The 23,768-nt window shown below is 35.6% G+C and overlaps 1 protein-coding gene across 1 annotated transcript in view; it reads right to left on the bottom strand.

Annotated features, from left to right (window-relative positions):
• Nucleotides 1-23,768, bottom strand: part of LOC116584059 (transmembrane protease serine 11G-like) — a 44,398-nt gene that overhangs the window by 12,721 nt on the left and 7,909 nt on the right. The window contains exons 2-5 of the mRNA XM_032332035.1: nucleotides 11,902-12,023; nucleotides 10,475-10,593; nucleotides 6,728-6,795; nucleotides 5,980-6,140 (exon numbers count right to left, since the gene is read on the bottom strand). Coding sequence (XP_032187926.1) covers nucleotides 5,980-6,140; nucleotides 6,728-6,795; nucleotides 10,475-10,593; nucleotides 11,902-12,023 — 470 coding nt within the window. The remainder of the gene's footprint in view (nucleotides 1-5,979; nucleotides 6,141-6,727; nucleotides 6,796-10,474; nucleotides 10,594-11,901; nucleotides 12,024-23,768) is intronic.

Raw genomic sequence — 23,768 nt, forward strand, 5'->3', positions numbered from 1 at the left:
AATTACTAGACAGAAAGTCAGCAAGGATATATAGCATTAAACAACATCATCAACAACAACATCTAACTGACATTTATAAAACTCCATGCAGCAATAACAGAAAGCACATTATAAACACACATGGAGCATTAAAATAGACCATATCCTGTGTCATATTTAAAAGAATTGAAATCAGAGTACGTTCTCTGTTCAGAGTGGGGTCAATTAGAAATCAATAACAGAAAGGGAAGGAGAAAAATCTCCAAACACTTGGGAATTAAGCAACAGAGTTCTAAACAATACATGTATTCAGGAAGAAGTCCCAAAGAAAATTAAAAATTACATAGAATTGAGTGAGTATGAAAGTACAACATAGCAAGTATTGTGGGATGCAGATAAAGCATTACAGAGAGGAAAATTATAACACTAAATGCTTATTTAGAAAAGAGAAATGGGGCACCTGGGTGGTTCAGTGGGTTAAAGCCTCTGCCTTCAGCTCAGGTCATGATCCTGTGGTCCTGGGATCGAGACCCCCGCATCAGGCTCTCTGCTCGGCAGGGAGCCTGCTTCCTCCTCTCTCTCTGCCTGCCTCTCTGCCTACTTGTAATCTCCCTCAAATAAATAAAATCTTAAAAAAAAGAAAAAAAAAGAAAAGAAAAGAGAAATGATCTCAAATCAGTATTCTTGAGTTCCTAACAAAAAACAAACAGACAAACAGAAAAAGAAGAGCAAAGTAAGCCTAAAGTAAGGAAGAGGAAGGAAATAGTGAAGAACAAACCATTGATACACACATCAACATGGATGAACCTCAAGGAAATTACACTGAGTGGGAAAGGTCAATTTCAAAAGATACAAAGTGTGATTTACATGACATTCATGAAATAATATAATTATAGAGATGGAGAAAGGATTAGTGGTTGCCAGAGGCTAGGAATGGGTAGAGGAGATGGGTGTAGTTATAAAGAGGTAACTCAGGGGAATCCTGTTATGGTACAGTTGAATATATTGAGTGTCGTAGTAGTTACGCAAGGCTACATACGTGATAAAATGGCATAGAGCTATACCTACACAAATGAGATCATGTAACTGTGAAATCTGAATAAGCTCAATGGATTGTATTTATGCCAATTTCTTCGTTTTGATGTTGTGCTCTAGTTGTATAAGATGTTAACACTACCAAAGGCCGGGGGGAGCATGCAAGTGCATAAGATATCCAAGTAAATTTCTTTGCAACTTCTTGTGAATCTATAATTATTTCAAAATATTTTTAAAAATCAAGCACCCTATATAAAATCAGTGCACTAAAATCAACTGTACTTCTATACAGTAACAATGAGAGAGAAGAAAGAGAAATTAGGGAGTTGATCCCATTTACAATTGCTCCAAAACCCATAAGAGACCTAGGAATAAACCAAATCAAAGAGGCAAAGGATCTGTACTCAGAAAACTATAGAACACTCATGAAATAAATTAAAATGACAAAAAGAAATGGAAAAAAGTTTCCATGCTCATGGACTGGAAGAACAAATATTGTTAAAATATCTATGCTACTTCGAGCAATCTATACATTCAGTGAAATCCCTATGAAAATACTATCAACTTTTTTCACATACCTGGAACAAATAATCCTAAAATTTGTATGAAACCAGAAAAGACCCTGAATAGCCAAAGAAATGTTGAAAAAGAAAACCAAAGCTGGTGGCATCACGATCCTGGACTTCAAGCTATATTTCAAAGCTGTAATCATCAAAACAGTATATGGTACTGGCACAAAAACAGACACATAGATCACGGGAACAGTGATGGGTCCTTAACTCTATGGTTAACTGATCTTTGACAAAGCAGGAAAGAATATCTAATGGAAAAGAGACAATCTCTTCACAAATGGTGTTGGGAAAACTGGACAGCCACATGCAGAAGAATGAAACTGGACCATTTTCTTACACTGTACATAAAGATAAACCCAAAATGGACGAAAGACCTAAATGTGAGATAGGAATCCATTAAAATCCTAGAGGAAAACACAGGCAGTGAGATCTGTGACCTCAGCTGCAGAAACTTCTTATTAGACACATCTCCAAAGGCAAGGGGAACAATGGCAAAAATGATTATTGGGACTTTGTAAAGATAAAAAACTTTTGCACAGCAAAGGAAACTGTTGACAAGAACAAAAGACATGAGTGAACAGTTGACAAGAATGAAAGAATGGGAGGAGATATTTGCAAATGTCTTATCAGATAAAGGAGCAGTATCCAAAATTTATAAAAAAGTTATCAAACTTAACACCCCCCAAAACCAAATAATTCAGCCAAGAAATGGATAGAAAACATGAATAGACATTTCTCCAAAGGAGACATGTAAATGTCCAACAGACACATGAAAAAGTGCTCCACATCACTCATTATCAGGAAAATACAAATCAAAACCACAATGAGATATCACCTCACACCAGCTGGAATGGCTAAAACTAAGTCAGGAAACGACAGGTGTTGGCAAGGATACGGAGAAAGGGGAACCCTCCTACACTGTTGGTGGGAATACAGGCTGGCCCAACCACTCTGGAAAACAGTATGGAGGTTCCCGAAAAAGTTGAAAATAGAGCTACTCTATGACCCAGCAATTGCACTACTGGGCATTTACTCCAAAGATACAAATGTAGTGACCCAAAGGGGGTATCTGTTCTCCAATGTTTATAACAGCAATATCCACGATAGCCAAACTAAGGAAAGAGCCCAAATGTCCACTGACTGATGAATGGATAAAGAAGATCTCTCTCTCTCTTTCACACACACACACACACACACACACACACACACACACACACACAGGAATACTACTCAGCCATCAAAAATGAAGTTTTGCCTATTTGCAATGATTTGGATAGAACTAGAGGGTATTATGCTAAGCGAAATAAGTCAGTCAGAGAAAGACAATTATCATATGATCTCACTCATATGCGGAATTTAAGAAACAAAATTGAAGATCATAGGGGAAGGAAGGAAAAAGTAAGACAGGATGAAATCAGAGAAGACAAATCTTAAGAGACTCAATCATAGGAAACAAACTGAAGGCTGCTAGAGGGTTGGTAGGTGGGGGCAAGGGATAACTGGGTGATGGACGTTAAGGAGGGCATGTGATATAATGAGCACTGGGTGTTATAAAGACTGATGAATCACTGAACTCTACCTCTGAAACTAATAATACACTATATACTAATTAATTCAATAAATTCAATTAATTAATTGAATTTAAATGAAAAGAAATAAATCAAGCATACTGGAAGAAAGTCTGAATTATCTTTCTTTTCTTTTTATATACTATTTTAAACATTGTCCTTTGAAGAACTAATCATATAGTGTGCAGTCCAAAAATGGAAGGGGAAAACAATATATACCTTGGTATACTAAGGTATTCCCTTCTTTCCTTTTCTTTCCCTTCCTTTCCCTTCCTTTTCCTTGTCACTCAGAATCACTGGAGAGAATTCTGACTTCTATATAATGAGAAGAAAGGCCATAAATATTTTATATTATGTAATATAAAATATACCATATTTTATATTATAAATCACAAGGCTATAAATTTTAGGAAAAAAATACACCTAATTATCCATGAGCATTTCTACAATTTTTTGAATTCTAAAATTCTACAATTTTTTTAATTCTACAATTTTTTTAAAAGATCTACATGGACAGCTATTTAGCAAACTTGCACTTATTAACTCTGAAAGCCAAACTCAAAGCTTCCCTTTGAGATTTAGTATGATCCTGTATAAGTTACTTTTGAAAGATTATATCTAATATTTTCTGCATTGTTTCTTCTGTTTTAGACTTAAGATATTTGCCAACTAACTCTTCCAGTATTTGTGTTTTGGGGCCATGTGTGTGTTTTTGTTTTTCAGTTACCTTTTTCAAGACATGTTATCAATTCTCCAACTTCCTAGGATCAGGGGTGCTAAAGATATCTGTGAAAGTCCATTAAATAATACATTACATTAAAATGTTTATACTTGTCCTTTTCAAAGCATTTTTAACTTTTTCCAAAGGAGTCTAACTTTCCAAATTTTCATAGTTCCAAAGTTTCAAGTTTCAAGTTTTTTAACTTTCCAAAATTTCATAGTTGCCACTAATTTCATTTTGCAAAACGGGAACTAAGATAGTTTCAGTAACTTACCCCAGGCTGCCCTACTGTGGTTATCGTTGACATGGGTCTCCTGAGCTCTAGTCTAGGGTACTTCCTACCACTACCTTCAGACTTCCTCCTGGAATGCATTCCAGACATTTTTTTTCTACTGTATATACTGAAATTATTTCTATGAGTTTTGTTTTTAAAATTTTTATGTATTTTTTGTAGTTCTAAAGCTCTATATGGAAAGAAGAATGGTCTAGTTTCCTCTGTGTTCTGTGGTGCTTGTTAAATTAAAGATTGCTTTTGTTTCCTGCCTACTTTCAAGAGAATGAGCTAGTTTATAGAGTTAAAGATAGGTCATTTTACAAATACCAAGTTCCTGCTCTCTGCTGAGTTCTGTGCTAATCTTCGGGATGTGACTGTAACTACAGAAAACATATTTCCTGTGTTCAAGGACTTGTCAGTCTTTTGCATAAAAAGATGAAATAAAAAAATAAACAAGTTAATTTCAGAATACCCTTGGTAAGCACAGAAAGGATGAATGATAAATCCAAGGAGACCATTCCATGGGAATGAAGAATGTCTTAACTGTAACTTGCTCTGATCGGCAAGAGATCTGGTGATGGAGAGTTTGCCACAGATACCTGAATAGACCAATCCCTCATCTTGATCCAGCAACACTATGAAGGACCTAAGTGCCCTAATACCACAAAGTCAGGGTGGACAGATGCAAAAATGATAGAGTTTAGGTTTGTAACATTTGGCTTAATGGGAGCTCAAGATTAAATTAAATTATTTTGAAAATCAAAACTTCACCCATACCTACTACATCCTTCAACAAATGCTTTCTTCAGAAAGTCTTGTCTTTGCTATCTAAAGCACAGAGCACTGGATTCAGAGTCTTATTCTGTTCTATCTGCATGGTTCACAGAATTCAATGTTGGGCATGACTCAAGAAACTTCAAGTTCTTATCTTCAAGCCTTTTTTTTTTTTTTTTTCCCTTTTTGACTTTCACCAAACCTACAATGCAATCTTCTCTTCTGTCAGCATATTATGATATATCTGCTCTAGCCCTCTGGGACAGTTTTGGGGGAAAAAGTACCAAGGGAAAACTTATTAATAACTGTAATTACAAGTCAGCCTTAGTGTCTCATTTCATAGCTTATACAAATTCTTGTAAAATATGGCAACTTCAAGGTTAGTATATGTTAGGTTAACAATAGCCTTGGAATTATCATGAGCTTTGTTTAATCTTATACCCCAAATATCTATTACGTAGCTCCTTATGCCTGTGAGGCAAATGACATGGTGCCTTTACGCCAGACACAGCTATCATCAGGGTCTGGCATTTTTCTTCTTGTTTCCTCCATGCCCTGGGCCAGTCCTATCCTGCATGCTGTAGGAAGGCTCATGGTAGTGTCAGGAAAAAAATGACAAGTCTCCTTTCACAGGAGCCAAATCATGTTTGTATCCCTCAAGTGATTTCTGTGTTCACGCCACTCTTTCATTCTGGATTCTGATTGGAGAGAGTGGTGCGGCTGAAAGAACCAGGCACCACAGATTACTAGATCAGTAGCAGAGTTTAGGTTTTTATCTCATACATGCTTAATTAATTCAAAGAACTCCACCAAAATCTTAAAAAAAATATTATATTTGGGTTACCATATAATTTTTGTCTCATACTTCTCTCCACACTAATCAAAGTAAGAAAATCTTTGGTGTTGATTGTGTGGAGAATGGTTTATTATCAAATAAATGAGAAATTTAAAAACGAAAAGTGGTTTCATTTTATGGTGAAATAAAGCTTTCCCTGTAGATGAGAAGAATGTGAAAATGATAAACTCTAACAAGGGAAGGAAAATGGGATTTCTTGCCTTTCAGAAAAGGTAATGAAGTATCTATCTTCAGGAAGCTTTCATTTGATTTCAACTTCTGATGCAAAATGTTGTCAGCTTGCCTTTTTACTGTGTCTGCATGGTTAGAAGCAAACTGAAACTTAAGCAATACGTCTGTTTTCAAACCGTCATTACTTGAACTGAAAAAGAAAAACACCAGAATCAATGAATGAGTAATAGCCTTATTTATAATTGTTTTATACTTTAGTATTTAAGCATTAGTTATATCTTCAAGAAAATACAACATGAATACTTTATATATTATGCTGTTGTGGATTTCCTTCCTTCCTGTATCATATAGTTGTTAATACTGAAATTATCCCCTTCTTGTATAATTCAATCATATTCAGAGAAAGCAGAGTATCTTAGCATTCTATATTTTTTTTTGGAAAAATACATAAAAATGCTTATTAAATCCATCAACTTTGTATGTGTGTATAAAGTAAGTAAAAAAGAGAAAAGTATTTTCAAGGATTACAAGATTCCTTTGCTGAATGCAGTAGTCTTTAAGAGGACAACCGGTAGAATATGTTGTATCACTACCCAAGCTAAGAAGTTATTTCCTTATAAGTACTCTGTAAAGAAGAAATGACAATTAAATGTAATAATATTAAAATATTTTTTCTCTTGATAAATTTAAGATTTTTAGATCCTGTCCACAAATCAAACAATGAAAAATAAGTGATACAGTTTCCTTTTATCATAAAAATTAATTCATTGTGATTACCTAAAGTCAACAACATGAGACTTGATGTAATGATGATTTAAACTGGATCTTCGAAATATATTCTCTATCTGAGAAAAGAAAACAACAGTGTAGAACTTTTTAAAACATCAATTCACACATTTCAACATATCACAAAAATGCCTGTATAAAATTCACAGTAATAGCATTTAGTTCTAAGATTGTTTGCAACTATCCTCAGAAAGCTCATTTGGGCATAATCCTCTTGTCATAAGGTCACCTCTAAAATTGGATGTTGATACTTGAACAACTTGTCACATGATCAAAGATGTCTGATATATATCAAGAGTTGAATTAAGCTAGGTATTTCAGTAGCCAGTATAAAAGATACATTAGGATGGAAGTGCTGAGACTGAATTTCTTTGAAAAATTTGATGGTGTACGGAATTAACAGCCACTACCAGTCAAGCTCAGTTATCATCATCATGGTTGTGATTAAAGGATCAGTCTTGTAGGCTTTAGTGAAGTTTTTGGACCATATTTTGATCCTGTGGTAGGTAAATGGAGGAGGGGATGAGAATGTATATTTATCAGGTACTTCCTTAAAAAGAATATACTTACCAAGAAAAATACATGAAATGATTACTTAGAGTAAGACAAAACTATACATGCCACTTGTATGTCATTTTAGTTGAATAAATACTTTTCACTCAACGAATTTACCAATTTTTTTCTGGTAAAGTGCCATGTCATGTCATACTACATAGTTTGGTGAACATATTTATTGAAAAATAAATAGTTATTAGAAAATGAATGACCAGGGCACCTGGGTGGCTCAGTGGGTTAAGCCTCTGCCTTTGGCTCAGGTCATAATCCCAGGGTCCTGGGATCGAGCCCTGCATCGGGCTCTCTGCTCGGTGGGGATCTTGCTTCCCTCTCTCCCTCTGCCTGCCTCTCTGCCTACTTGTGATTTCTGTCTGTCAAATGAATAAATAAAATCTTTAAAAAAAAATTGAATGACCACATGTTTTCCTTCCAATTATGAAGGGAAATTTGTTTTTTAAGGAAATAGTTTTATGTACACACATACATTTATTTGACAAAACAAATACATGTTCATTGTAAAAAGTTAAAAAAAGCAAGAAATACAGCAAAGTAAAGTGAAAAGCATTAAAATAATTTCCAAATCACAGTACAGAGAACCTGCTATTTACATTTTTGTTATGTACTTCCAGATTTTCTATATTCATTTATATATTTTTATACATGACCTTTACATATCTTACATATAATTGAAAGTTTTCTGCCTGCCTCCTTCCCTTTTTGTTCCAAATTCATCATTTTTTATTGTTTCTTTTGAAATCACAGCTTTGTGAACCATACATTATAATTGAACATATAAAGAGTTTAGATTATTGAGTGCTACAAGAAGTTTCTAAAATTCATTTTAGGCACTAGTTTTAATAATTTCTCCTAGGACAGTATTTCCTAGGATTGTAATTTATCATCTAAATTAGTGGTCAGCAAATTCTAGCCTGTAGGGCAAATCCAGACAACCACAGTTTTTGTCTGACCCATCATCTAGGAATGATCTTCACATTTTTTTAAACAGTCAAAAAAACCAGAAGACGAATAATATTTTGTGACATCTAAGCATTTAACAAAATTCTACTTTCAGTGTCCATAAATAGTTTTATTGGACCATAGCCATACTCATTTGTTGTTGTATTTCTCATGGCTGCTTTTGCATTGCAATGATAGATTTAAAGAGTTTCAGAGACCACATAGCCTGCGAAGCTGAAAATACTTGACTATCTGGCATCTTAGAGAAAAAAAATTGCCAACTTCTGGTCTAAATTACTATACTTTCCTTCTTTACGTTGGCTCCATTTATACTCTAGAGGAGACGGCCAGTTCTAGTGAGTAGGCCATTTATTTACTAGTCATCTCACTGAAGTGTATTTTTATGGTCTTCCCATGTGGCAGACATAGTTCCAGGCAACAGAAAATATGAGTAAGTATGGGCGCCTGGGTGGCTCAGTGGGTTAAGCCGCTGCCTTCGGCTCAGGTCATGATCTCAGGGTCCTGGGATCGAGTCCCGCATCGGGCTCTTTGCTCAGCAGGGAGTCTGCTTCCATCTCTCTCTCTCTCTCTCTGCCTGCCTCTCCATCTACTTGTGATCTCTATCAAATAAATAAAATCTTTAAAAAAAAAAAAAAAGAAAATATGAGTAAGTAGACTTAGCCCCTCACAAATTCAGAGGGGCATAGACCTACAAAATCATAATGATGTTACAAGGTGGTAAGCACTTTAACAAAGGTGTATGAAAGTTATGTGAGAGCACAGGAAACAGATGCTAATGTTTATTCAGACATAATTTGTCATACTTTTTATTTGCAACATAAACCAGTCTTCAGGATAACTCAGAGAGATAGGAGAAATTATCTTTGTTTTGTAGTTGAAACTTTGAGGGCTAAAGTAGCTTTTCCAAAGCTCATAAACTCTCAAGAAGTATAATTTGGATACGAATCTAGATGTTCGGACTTCAAAGCTTAAACGTATGAAACTCAATATATTGCTTCCTACAAAAACTACACCTACCTTGATCAATTTTCTTTAATTAAAATTTCCTTCAGATGTATTTTTTTTTAAAGATTTTATTTATTTATTTGACAGTGAGAGATCACAAGTAGGCAGAGAGGCAGGCAGAGAGAGAGGAAGGGAAACGGACTCCCCACTGAGCAGAGAGCCCGATGTGGGGCTCGATCCCAGGACCCTGACATCATGACCTGAGCCGAAGGCAGCGGCTTAACCCACTGAGCCACCCACGCGCCCCCTTCAGATGTATTTTTGAAAAGACATGCCAACCCACTCAGTTCCTTCAATTCATTTCATCAGCTCATTTTTTTTGGGAAATGGATAAAGAACCTGGCAAGAATGATCTGTCATCCTTGGTCAGTGCTAGGCTCAGTAGAAGCTGTGTACACAACTGAAGTCTTCAGTAGAAGAGCATGTCTGTATGTTTATGTGGTATATTTTCAGGAATAAAGGTTTTGTGTAAGGTGCCTAATGAGAAATGTATCAGGGTCATACACACATTAGGTGCTTAATAATACAGTGATACGTAGTAGTGTATCACTGTATCATTGTGTCTAAATGACTGAACTGTGTTTCCAGATTACTCTATTAATTTTTTTTTTTTTTTTTTTTTTTTTTGTATTTGAGCTTTCTCTTGGGATCCTATTATTCAGTCTTTGGTGCAATTATTCTTTGCCCTGTTTATTTTTCCAATTTTCATGAGATACTGTTGATTAAAGTTGCCAAGATTAGCAAACAAAAATATGGTTAAGTTTTAATTTCAGATAAACAATGGATCATTTTTAGTATAGGCATGTTTAAAATGTTGAATGAAATATATTTTCAGTAGGATCTAAAATTAAAAGTTCACTGAGAGGGGCATCTGGGTGGCTTAGTGGGTTAGAGCCTCTGCCTTTGGCTCAGGTCATGATCCCAGGGTCCTGGAATTGAACCCTCTATCGGGCTCTCTGCTCTGCGGGGAGCTTGCTTCACCCTCTCTCTCTGCCTGTCTCTCTGCCTACTTGTGATCTCTGTCTGTCAAATAAATAAATAAAAATCTTTAAAAAAAATTGAAGTTCACTAAGAATTTTATATTTTATCTGGCATCCCCAACATAGGTATAATTTGATATTTTATCAGTTTATCTCTTACTTTATTTTAAACTTCTTCTTCACCAAAGTATTGTCAGAGTAGTAGTGATGACAGACTTACTTCATTATTGACTTTTTGTTTCAAGTCTCTTCTCATTTTTGAGTGTTCAGCTGAAAAGTCAGGATTATATTCAATACTGGGGATCTGGAATGAGGTCTGGTAATAGTAAAATTTCTGATCTGGAAGGGAGAACAAAAATGGATGGTTTCTCTTTAATTCATTTGAACTGCGTAAATATCAAAGTAGAAGCAATAACATGCAAAAAAGTCCTGTAATGATGAACTCTTGGGAATTAAACATGTGATAACTATGGCCAATACCTCCCCCCCCTTTTTTTTAAACTAAAATTGGTATATAATATTATACTAATTTCAGGTGTATAATATAATAATTTGATATTTGTATATACTCCATATATGCATATATATATGTGACATACATACATGTATATCATATCTTCTTTATTTGTTCATAGTTGGACACTTAAGTTGTTTTTGTATTTTGGCTATTGTAAATAATGTTGCAGAGAACTTGGGAGTGTATATGTCTTTTCAAATTAGTGTTTTTATTTTCTTCAGATAAATGCCCAGAAGTAGATTAGCTAACTCATCTGGTAGGTCTATTCTTAATTTTTTGAGGAATTCCCATACTGTTTCCCACAGTGGCTGTACCATTTATACTCTAACAGTGTACAAGGTTTCCCTTTTTTCCCACATCCTTGTCAATACTTGTTACTTTTCTTTTCTTTTTGATACTAGCCATGCTAACAGGTATGAGGTGATATCTCATTGTGGTTCTGATTTATATTTCCCTGACGATGAGTAGATGTTGAGTATCTTTTCATGTGCCTATTGGCCATTTGTATATCTTTTTTGGAAAAATGTCTATTCAGGTTTTCTGCCCATTCCCAAATTGGATTGTCTGGCTTTTTGCTATTGAATTATTTGAGTTCTTTATATATTTTGGATATTAATCCTTTATCGTATATATGATTTGCAAGCATTTCTAACTCATTTTTAATATCACATGTTTTCATAGTCATGTTGTTGTCAGTTGTTTTCTGACAAAATTATTACCTGTTAGTGATAATTCATAAATTTAAGCTATTAATTAGATCATGATAGAATGTAATATATTCTCATAAGTTAACCTTGAAGTCAGAATTGCTACTAAAATAATGTTTTTACTTTCAGTGCATTAAATATTATTAAACTATATAATAGCATAAGATGTATTGCATTGTTCATGAGGTAATATTATGTGAGCCAGTTAAAATTTTAAATGCTAGAATTAATTTTTATAAAGGATGGTCATTTCCCAAATGTAGATATGTTTATACCAATACTGCATTCTGCAAAGCTTACATACATTTAAGAAAATTATTGTTGCAATGAAAATTACACTTCAAAATATTAGAAAATACTAGGGTTTGAAATAAATTGAGTAGATCTTCAAATTTTTAAAAGAATACAATGGGATAAACTTACCAAACGCCAAAAAATAAACAAGGAGACCGATGATTATCGCTAGAACCAACACAACAGCTGTGACAATAAGGGCTGTCATCCACGGTCTCAGTGAACTTGTCCTTTGACCCAATATTGCTGGCCTTTTGAGAGAGAGTTGTGTATTAAAGTCAAACAGAACTTAAATGCTAAAACCTTAGTTTTGCCTAGTTTTGATATAGAACGTTTTTTTCTAGAATTTGTGTTTAGCCCATATTGCATTTGGTAATACCTGAATATATTGTTCTATAAAGTTAGAAAAATACTGACAATGAAAAATATCATTGATTGACATTTGACTTTATATTTCGATTTTAAAAAGTCAGAATTATATAGCAGTTAACTACTGTTTCATATACTTCCTGGTTCATCATGCTAATGTTCTGAAATATTTTTTTCTTTGTAAATGGTCAAATAACATATATTTGGTTCATGGGCTTCAAATCCAAAAAGCCTCAAAGAATGAGGGCTTCTGGGTCACTCTTCTCATTTTGGCATGAACCAACAGAGGCTCAGAGTGATTACTAAACCCTTGGAGTTGGACACAGTCAATGATATGATATTAGCAATGTAATGGGACAGATGGTAGCTATACTTGTGGTAAACATAGCAGAATGCATAAACTTACCAAATTACTAGTTGTACATGTGAAATAATATAACATTGTATGTAACTATACTTAAATAAAAAATAATAATAAAGATAAAACCTCAAAATTGGATGTTGAGGGAGTTGGAACTGGGTTTTGGGCTTTTGGAAATTTTTTCAAAACTCTATACTTAATCCTATAATCTCTGTTTATAAAATGAATAATCTGTAATGCATATGAAAAGCATCTAAAATAGGATGGGTTGGAGAAAAGAAAATAGAACTCTAAAGAAGAAATAATAGGTAAACCAAAAAGAGATCACCAATATAATGAACAAACAAATAAATAGTGATAGCTCAGATCTTTGGACCCAGGGACTTCATGGTGTGAGAACCACTGATGTATTTGATGAATATCTATTTCATAGTGTTATAAGATTTCAGACCTATGATTTTTAACCGATGGTATTAGGTAAGATAAGGCTGTATTTACTTTAGTAAATAATGAATCAATTTAAAGAAAAATATTAAGGATAATGATACTAGTAGTATGTAAATATGGCAAAAAGCATGAAAGTTGTATATAAATGACTGACATTTGGGAAACCTATGTGGAGGCAGAGAAATGTGACAAAGTTCTGTCCCTATCCCAGAATCAGAGTCCACAGCCTAAAGACCAAATCTGCACAATTACAGAGTTGAGGCAGGCCAGAATGAGACTGGCATGGGTTGTCCAGAAGATCTAATTCACAGGAGCACTGGGCAAGAATATGGCTCTGAAAGTGAAATATACCATTCTGATAAAATTATACATGAAAAAGCAGAAAAAAGAATTACCTTCTCTGGGTTGGTAGATGGCTGTGGTAAAGTAGAAAGTAGATCCCCACTTACTAATCAAAGATATCAACTGAGAGAGCCATTTTGGCATCAACAATCTGAAAAAAGTGGGGATATTTCTGTATTCTGGTATCTGGGCACAGAAGCTACAGGCATTTCCTCACCCCAGAACCATCAACCTGAGCTCTGTTAAGTATCTCAGTCAGGCAGAACTAGTTCTGAGTTCTGCTGTGTTTCTGGAAGGATCTAGAGTTATTCTGGCTTGCTACTCTTTGGTTGGTATCAAGACAAGATTATTAAAATCTACAGACATCTGACGTATCTTTAGAAGAGCGGGGGTCCTGCTGGGGCAAGGAAAGAACTGATGAAAATATTTACCATCTTTACTAATAGAAGATCATAGGCAATTATGAGCTCATTCAGTTAACATTTACCAAGTTTCTTCTGTGTGCCAAATACTTTCTGTTTGGGATTGAAAAATGAATAAGACATACTGTCCTATCTTTAAGAACATGTGATCTAGTGACACACTAAGTAACCAGTAAAATACAAGTGATAAATGTCGTGATGGAATTATGCCCAATAAGTTATGAGACATGAGTTGGTACAAATGGTTTTGCTTAGAGACCTTATCCTTTGAACTGTGTTTTGGAAGCTGAGGAGGAGGAATCAGCAAGAATGATGGGTACGTCAAGAAGAGGGAAAGCATAAACAAAGACAAGGAGACAGGAGACAAGGACAAAGATTTCTCAAGGACAGACATGAGAAAGTAGAATTTATGAACGAGAATAGAGGTAAACCTAATCAATGCATGTGTTCATTAGCTAACTGAGTAAACATTTGTTGAACATTGCTATGCACAAAACAGGAATATAATGAAGAATCTTCAATACATCTTCCTCTCAAGGAACTTAGAGTCTATAAGGAAGGAACACAGTGTACACAAATTGCTACTAGAGTGATAGAGTATTTCTAAGAAAATTTCAGAGGACTAATGATTTCTCTTTGGAAGAAATAATGGTTGAAAACGATAATTTTTTCAAGTTTAAAAATGCTGGGCCCATCTTCTCACTGTCTTCTCTTCGGAGTCCAATACAGAAAACCGTTGATAGGGAGGAAGTTTATTTCACAACAGAATTCTCATTATCAAAAGGGTGTGGTTTCCTGTTGAACTTCTAACACCAGACACGTCATTGTGACTTATGTATGGGTCACAGTTGAAAAATTGTTTGAATACATTTTCTTAATTATGTAGACATGCACAAAATATTTATTCCTAGGTATTTTTTTAAAAATTAAATATTTTTTTCTCACTGATTTTTTTCAGTACTGATCTAATTTTAACTCACACATTAATTAATTTCAATGGCTGATATCAGTGATTATTCCAGATTGGTGGAGCCTGAACCTCATAGGTACTTGGTAAATATTTGTCTACTAAATAAAATAATGTGTCATAAAAGAGGAGTTGACCCTAAACTATTTGTAACACAGAAACTATTTTTAGCAGAGAGTTTTGTTAGAGATGAATTAGGACAAAAAACAAGCATAAGCATTTACCTGAAATCAAGATAAAATTACAAATTTTGCACTTAAAAATCTCTAAAGGGCAATTCTCTCCTTCTCTTTCTTTCTAGTTTCTTCCTCCCCCTAATCCTTCCAATTCAAAGAATTAATTTTGGTCGGATTTATTCCAGACAGATGACTAAACAGATTCACTACAGTATAGGAAAAACCAGCCTTAGAGAAGACTTTGACATTCAAACAAACAAACAAAACAATATAAGTGACCTCACCTTTGAGGTATTTATGCCAAAGCAAAGAGGAGCAGTGATAAAAGCTATTCATTCAAGCAGGTCAATCTAGAAAACCTTTCACAAAGAGTCAAAGCATTGATCTCTCCCCTGCCTTTGGTCACATTCTGAGTGGTTCATTATCCAGACTCTCATGGGAGGTAGTTCCTGAACCAAAGTTCAGCAGAATGGAATGGACTCTTCTTGCTCTTATCAGTGTCAGCCAGTCAATGTCACAATTTTCTTTTACCAAGGTATATATTTAGGTTCTTCCCTTTAGATAACTCTCCTAGCATCTATTATTTTTCTTGGAGCTTTTAAAATGCTTTAAATAACCAAAATATTGCCCTCAGTGATTCAAAGATGAGAGAGAAAAGGATTTCTTCTTGCCACAGCCATGGCCACATAATTTGAAGGGTTCATGGTCTCTGAAAGGTTGTTCATAGGAGTTAGGAGTGTGGGTTCTGCAGCCAGTCTACCCGATTTTTTATCCCAGCTCCACTACTATGGGACCTTGGGCATTCAATCTCATTGTGTCTCAGATCCTTTTACCAAATGGGGGTAATAATACCCATTTTGTGGAATTATTGCAAAGACTAAATGAGTTAATTTACATAAGAGCACTTGGAATAGTTACTGAAACATGGTGAAGACTTAGGAGTTTGGGTTATTTATTTATTTATTTATTTAAATTATCAAAAGCAGCAGAAAAAGATACCAAGGGGTTTGTACTTGATGAAATGGAGTGAGCTGGTGAAAAGCATGTGCTGGATAGTAGATGTGCTATTTATGAAGGAAAGAGATAAGAACTGTTGCCCAGGACCTTGATATATAAGTGACAACACAGGAAAGAAACTATGCACAGACTGGGAAGCCCCTAGGGAGACTATCAAAGCCCTGATGATTTCCATGCAGAATTCTGTCAGATAACAGGGTCTAAGCTTGAGAGAAGGGGGACTACCAGAGCCTTCAAGAGAAATCCCAGGTTTCAGAGGTAGGCATAATCAGACTTTCACATTTGGAGCATCCATAGGGAAAAAATTACAATAATGGGTATGAGAAAGCTTAAGACAAGACAAGATGGGTGAATCATCTGGATGGGGTTTTAATCCATTGGCCAGGGAAGGCAGAATAACTCTGGAAGAAAGCTGTTGTTATGCAAATATCAGGAGGTGATGGTATTATTATTCATAATAACAGTGGCTTAGCGGTGATGATGATGATGATTTTAATTGTAGCACCAGATGTGATGAGACTTGCATAAAATCTGTGATGTGAGGAGAAATACTAACTAAAAGTTGTGCGAAAGATTAAATGAAGATTTGTGCTTCCTTTTATGTTTCATGTTCTGACAAGCTGTGTGTCTTGTTTCTGTAACTCTACATTATGCAAATAAGAAAGACATAATGTTTCATAAATGAAAAGTTGACTGATGTCATAATTAAAATAGCTGGTGTTTTAGTTGATAAGAGTTCAAAAGGGGATAATCAGGGGCAGAGAGAGCTACTCTCCAAATTCTGCTCATTAATGCAAATTTACATGGTGAAGTTCCATGAGAAGCTTTTCCTTGAAGGAAATTTTAGAGTACTGAGGCAATTAAAACCTGATGAGGACCAAAAAGGATGTGTAAGCCATTGACCTGGGCTACTGAAGATAAAGTGGCCAGAATGGTACTGCACCCACTTTGGCCAACACAGCTTATTTTATCGGTACGTTTTCCCTCTCTTACTAATATATATATATTTAAATTAAATTGAATTACTTTTTTTGTGTGTGTGTTCCAAAATTCATCATTTATACACCACACCCAGCACTCCATGCAATACATGCCCTCCTTAATACCCACCACCAGGCTCACCCAACCCCTCAGATTTCCTCCAACTCATTTCTCCTCCCCATCTCCCAATGTCCTCTGTGTTATTCTTTATGCTCCACAAGTAAGTGAAACCATATGATAATTGACTCTCTCTGCTTGATTTATTTTACTCAGCATAATCTCTTCCAGTCCAATCCATGCTGATACAAAAACTGGATAGTCATCCTTTCTGATGGAGGCATAATACTCCATTGTATATATGGACCATATCTTCTTTATCCATTCATCCGTTGAAGGGCATCTTGGTTCTTTCCACAGTTTGGCAACTATGGCCATTGCTGCTATGGACACTGGGGTACAGATGGCTCTTCTTTTCACTACATCAGTTTTTTTTTGGGTAAATACCCAGTAGTGCAATTGCGGGGTCATAGGACAGCTCTATTTTTAATTTCTTAAGGAATCTCCACACTATTTTCCAAAGTGGCTGTACCAACTTGCATTCCCACCAACAGTGTAGGAGGGTTCCCCTTTCTCCACATCCTCTCCAGCACTTGTTGTTTACTGTCTTGTTGATTTTGGCCATTTTAACTGGGATAAGGTGGTATCTTAATGTGGTTTTGATTTGAATCTCCCTGATGGCTAATGATGATGAACATTTCTTCATGTGTCTGTTAGCCATTTGTATGTCTTCTTTACTAAGATTATTAGTTAAGCATTTATCCTTAATCATTCTTTTCCTACTGCGGTTTAACAACAAATTTTGACCTCCACAAAAAAGCAAGTTTTGTTTTGAACATTGTAGCATGCACTGATGTATTAGCTACAAATACTTTTTAATGAACAAGTTCTACTCTCACTATAATGACCAGTGGGAAATACATGATTACACTCATATGTAAAATTTGAGAAACAAAACAGATGAACATAGGGGAAGGAAAGGAAAAATGAAATAAGAGGCAAACAGAGAGGGAGGCAAAACATGAAAGACTCTTAAATGTAGAGAATAAACTGAGGGTTGCTGGAAGAGAGTTAGGTGGGGGGATGGGCAATAAATGGATGATGGGTGTTATGGAGGGCACTCGCTGGGATGAACACTGGCTCTTATATGTAAGTGATGAATCACTAATTGTACTCTTGAAACCAATACTATACAATATATTAACTTGAATTTAAATAAAAATAAATAAAATAACATAAAATTTAAAATGTGAAAAGAAAATGAAGGAAAGCCTTCCTTGAGTCAGAAAAAACTATTGAAAGAAGGGTGTGATACTGCTGGAGAAGTCACATGAGTGTCAAAAAGGAAGGGTAATGATAGGTAGGAAACTTTGACAGGTTCAGTGAACAATAACTGTCAGGAGTTTTTACATCTAGTCAAAACATATTTTGAGCTGCCAGAGCTTTTTAGTGTCTTCCTTCCTTCCTTTGTTACTTTAGCAGCTTTATTGAGATATAATTCTTATGCCCTACAGTTCACTCATTTGAAGCGTACAACTCGATGGTTTTTAGGTTTTAGTGTATTCCAAAAATTAACATCACAACAATCAATTTTCAAACCTTTATCACCGTATACAGAAACTCTGTACCCATTAAGAGTCTCTCTCTATTTTTTTCTTACTCCCCGACTCTAGACAGCCATAAATCTATTCTCTGTCTCTAAAGATTTGTTTATTCTTGACATTTCACATAAACAGAATTACATAATATGTGACCTTTTGTATTTGTCCTCCATCACTTAGCATAATATTTTCAAAATTTATCAATGTGATAGCATGTATTACCCCATGCTGTTTTCCATAGTGGAAGGTAGGACTTCATTTGTGTTTATTGTCAAATAATAATCCATTTTATGATATGTTATATTTTATTTGTCCCTTGTTCAGCTAATGGAGACTTGAATTGTTCCTACTTTTTGGCTGTTATGAATAATGCTGCTATAAACATTCATGTTCAAATTTTTGTGTGGACATGTGTGTTCATTTCTTTTTCATATAGAGATAAGAGTGGAATTTCTGGGTCATACGATAACTCTATGCTTAACATTAAGAGGAACTGCTAAACTTTTCCAAAGTGTCTACACAATTTTACATTCCTATCAACAACGTAAAAATTTCTCCACATCTTCATTAATCTTTTCTGTTTTTCTCTTTCCCTTTCCATGGTAGCTTTTGGTTTTCTTTTCTTCCTTCTACTCATTTCTTCTGCTTTGTTCTTATTGTATCACCTTCTTTCTACCATAATCTGTTCATTTCGTATTAAACTCTTCCTTTACTTCCTTTACTTTTTTAAATCACATTTTTAAAAAGCAAGTATATGTGTTAATAAAATTATCTACAATTTTCTAGATTACCCACTTTCTGGAACTCAGAATCATAGAACATTTCCCTTGCACAACTGCTTCACGAAGCCAGTCTACTTCTGAATTGTCTTTCCCATTTGGCCCCTTCTTTTCATGTCCTTTACACCATCCTACTTCAGGCATTAGGTGTATTTCATCTGGACAATCACAGTAGCCATTAGTAGATCTCTTTATCTATTAATTAATTATCTAGATAATTTCCCCTTAAATACATTCTACAATGTTGCTACCAGAATTATTTTCCAAATATACAGTTCTAATAGTGTGACTCTGTCATTCAAAATCTCTCAAATATTTCTCATTATGCAGACCCAAACTCTCTGGATTAGTATTCATTCATTCATCCAATCATTCATTGAGGAAATATTTAGAGAGATCTCATTATGTGCTAAGAGCTGATTCTGCTCCCGGAAAAACTGTGGCAAACAAGACTGGCAAGTTTCCTCCTTCTGTGACGCTCACAAGCTAGTGGAAGGAGGCCAAAAATAAAACCAGCCAAAGAATAAATCTCAACTCTTGAAAACAAAGTGTATTAATGAATAGAGAGCGAATGGCAGCTAGGGCGAGAGGGTGCTTAACTGAGTAGTGGGGAGTTATCCCTGGAGAGATGCCGTTTCAGCTGAGAGATGAACTGCGAAGATGAATTGAGAAGTGAATCGGGAAGCTTCTAGAAGAGCTAGGTAAAGAGCAACAAGGTGGCAGCAAGTTTCTAGAGACGGAACAAAGGCGATCTTCCTGAGTTCCTGAAAGAAATCAGGCCAGAGTGCTGGATCATGGTAGATCCAAGAAAGAGGAGAAAAAGTTCAGCCAGAGAGACAAGCAAGGATCAGATCACGGACCCTGAAGGTGATGGCAAAGTACTGATAATTCGAAGAGTTATAGGAACCCCCTGGACAACTTTAAATATAGGTAGTGTCTTTCATTTATTGTGTCTAACTTACTTTTGGGTTCTTACTTTCCTGCACATGTGCTAGTCTGTCCCTTACATTCACCCCTTCTGCCTCAAATATTCTCTTTCTCTGTGTTTCTAACCTCCTCTTTTTGCAGCTGCTGGCATTACCATTACTGGAAACCTTTCAGTGTGCTACTTGAATGCCTTCTCCTTTTAAGGTCCAGTTCCTTTCACTGCAATCCTATTCCAGTTAGAAGCAACCTTGAAGCTTCCTCTACATATTTCGCTCTACAACAAAATTGGTCATGTTCTGTTTCATGTTCTGGTGCCACTGTGTCCTTCTCCCCACCTCAGCTGTCCAGTCTCATACTATGCTCTATGTCTTGTCATTGCCAATAGTGTCAATTCCTCCATAATCTAAATTTATTTATTTTTAATTTTTATTTTTTTAAGATTTTATTTATTTATTAGAGAGAGAGAGATCACAAGTATGCAGAGAGGCAGGCAGAGAGAGAGGAAGGGAAGCAGGCTCCCTGCTGAACAGAGAGTCCGATGTGGGGCTCGATCCCAGGACTCTGGGATCATGATCTGAGCCGAAGGCAGAGGCTTTAACCCACTGAGCTACCCAGGTGTCCCCTCCATAATCTAAATTTAATCACCTAACTCTGCAACTACCACAACTGCCTTAGTACCCTACTGGGACTTATACACCACACATCCTACTATGTTTTCACTGTCTCCCGTCACTCTCATGTTGGCATTGCTCTCTTACTTGGCAAAAAGCCCATGGTCCCTAATTCTACTCATTCCTGGCATACCTCCTCCATCTTGGAGTCTTCTCTCTTTATATCATTTCATCATCATATAGCAAAACTCCAACCATGGCTAAAAACAAATTACACCTATTTTGTGTTTATACAAACATGGCTGGGGAAAAAATACTCAATTTTGCTGATGAGTCTCATTTTAAATTGCCGGAGCCCTAACTTCAAGTTGGTCGTAGTGCTTCCTAGGCATCATACTTCCTTAGTTATTCTCTCTTTCTCCTACTGTGAGAAATAGAAGATTATTTCATACTTTATCTTCTCAAATCTTTAATACCTTCTCTTTCATCTTCACCCTCAGCTGATGGCCTTAAAACCATTTCACTGAGAAAATAGAAATAATTAGAAGATAGCATCCATTAACCCATCAGCTATCACCATTGTGCTTTTTTTTAAAATCTCTTATTTCTGTGCCTGTGTTCTCTTTCTCCTTCTTACAACAGTAATGTTTAACACAGTGGTTGGCCCAATGTGGGCAATAAATTCTGGTTTATTCTTTGAAGTGACGTTGCTCTGCTTTTTTCAGAGACAATGAAATTTAAGTGAAGGATATATGCAATAAGGAGTGAAAAGATTGGGTTCTAGTCTTGTCTTCCTACAGTTTGTCAGAATCACTTTGAAAAGAGGTGAAGAATTAAGACATTACCTGGATAATTAAGAGGAAAATCTCCTACTTTCTCTGATTGCCCAGATGGTTTTCTCAATATCCCACTCATCTGTTTAAACTGTCCTGTATATGATCTGTCAGATATTAAGAGGGTCTCTGGGTTGATGTCTCATGAGGAAGAAGAAGCTGATAGTAGCTGATTTATTGGGTTCACCTTAATGCATGCATCATGCACTGTTATGGGTCAGGCTCTTAAGAATATGTTTGAGGACAGCACAGTGTTACACTATTTTCTGCATTTTTACATGATATTTAACCTCTTCTAGCCAATCCTGCATGTATCTTATAGTCTTCAACAGAAAATAGGCGATGTTTTTCTCACATTACTTTTTTTTTAAGAGGTTGCTTTAATCACAGTAGCCTCACCAGCTCTTTGAAGAGCGGTTGGTTGCATGTGTGGGTTGGAAAAGAGCCCTGTTTGTTTTCAGACAAAATGCCTTTGCACTCACTAGTCACGTAACCTTACCTCATTTATTAGAGCCTGAGTTTATGAATCTGGAAAATGCAGATGACTCCTACAGAGATACGAGAATGAATAAAGAGCAAGTGCTTGCTTGATGTTAGCTATTGCTGTCAGGCTTGAATGAAGAAGACTTGATCCTACTGAACAAAATGGGATGGTTTGAAAAGTATTAAAAAAAAAGGAAAAGAAAGAAAGAAAGAAAGAAAGAAAGAAAGAAAGAAAGAAAAAAAAGTGTAAACATTCTGCTTTGACCAAGGCAGTCCAGTCACTGCACAGAAATCACACTCATTTGGGAGAGTCCTGTCGATGTGGTAACCAAGTGTACAGATAGTTCTCTCATCTCGTTTCCTATTACTCAGCTTCACACTTCAGTAGCAAAATACCTGCCCAAGGATGACTGTATTACTTCAGTTAAATATAAATGGCATTTCTATATATCTGATAAGCTATCTTTAATTGTTGGGAGTTCTTTCTATCTGTGTTTGATAAAATTTACACAGTGTAATCAGAGCCTCGTGAGGGTGGTTCTAGAGACTTAGGGCCCCTGAGAATATAGGGAGTGGTCCTTTACTCAAAGATGCCCCACCTTATTTCAAACAGGTTTGGGAGAACAAAGGGTGAAATGGAAGGGTAGAAGGGTGAGGCAGAGGTCTCCCTAACAATAATAATAATGATGATAATAGCTTTCATTTATATAGCACTTTAGAGTTTTTAAAGAGCTTTAGCTTTACCCTGTAACCCTTGATCCATCCCACATCTACTAAGGTTCACATAGTAAATATGATTTGCTCATTTTTCACTTGAGGCTATAAGAATTTACCCAAGAACATAAAAGTACTAATTATTTGAGCCCACTTAAGTTTCTTGTCTTCTACTTATGAGCATTTTCCTCCGTGGAACACAGGTCCTAATCCAAAATTACTACAGCAATGACCAATGGGGTGTGTTACAAAAATAGAACTTTGGGAAAGTAAATTTTGCTGAGCAGAATTCTACTAAAAAGCAATTTTATTTTCAACCTCAGTACAAAGATCTGGAAGAACCCCAAGAATCAGAAAAGTAGTACATGATAACAATTAAGAGCTTCTAGTGCTTTGTGGAGTAACCATAGCAACCATGGCCTTACAGCTGAGCTGGTCAGCAGACCATGTAGGAGAAGCATGCTTGAGTCACATGTCTCAAGATAGTGAGAACACAGCTGTCTGGGCTGTGACCTTCAGAGCACCCCAAAAAGAAGGAGAGGACAGAAAATGATTATTCCTGTTGGAGAGACGTAAAATCCTTTGGGGAAGAGACAATTCACTTATAAGTGGGACACAATGAACCGTTCTCTTGGGTCTGTTCTCTGAAATCTGAGTAGGAGTTCAAGTCAAAGAAGTATTATAAATGTATAAAAAAAGTATTATAAATGTCTAGAAAATCATTTTGATCATTTGCTATATGATGCATCTGACACTAGGGTCATTATAAAATCCTACTAATACATTCTCAGTGGCACCTTCATTGAGCCCATTAATAATGATAACCTTTTACCTTTGTAATCTTTTATAGTTTTCATGGTGTTTATCTCAAATATCAGTACAGTGGTAAAAGCAGGTCTTACGTATGGT

The sequence above is a fragment of the Mustela erminea genome, chromosome 2, assembly GCF_009829155.1.
Source record: "Mustela erminea isolate mMusErm1 chromosome 2, mMusErm1.Pri, whole genome shotgun sequence".
Lineage (NCBI taxonomy): Eukaryota > Metazoa > Chordata > Mammalia > Carnivora > Mustelidae > Mustela > Mustela erminea.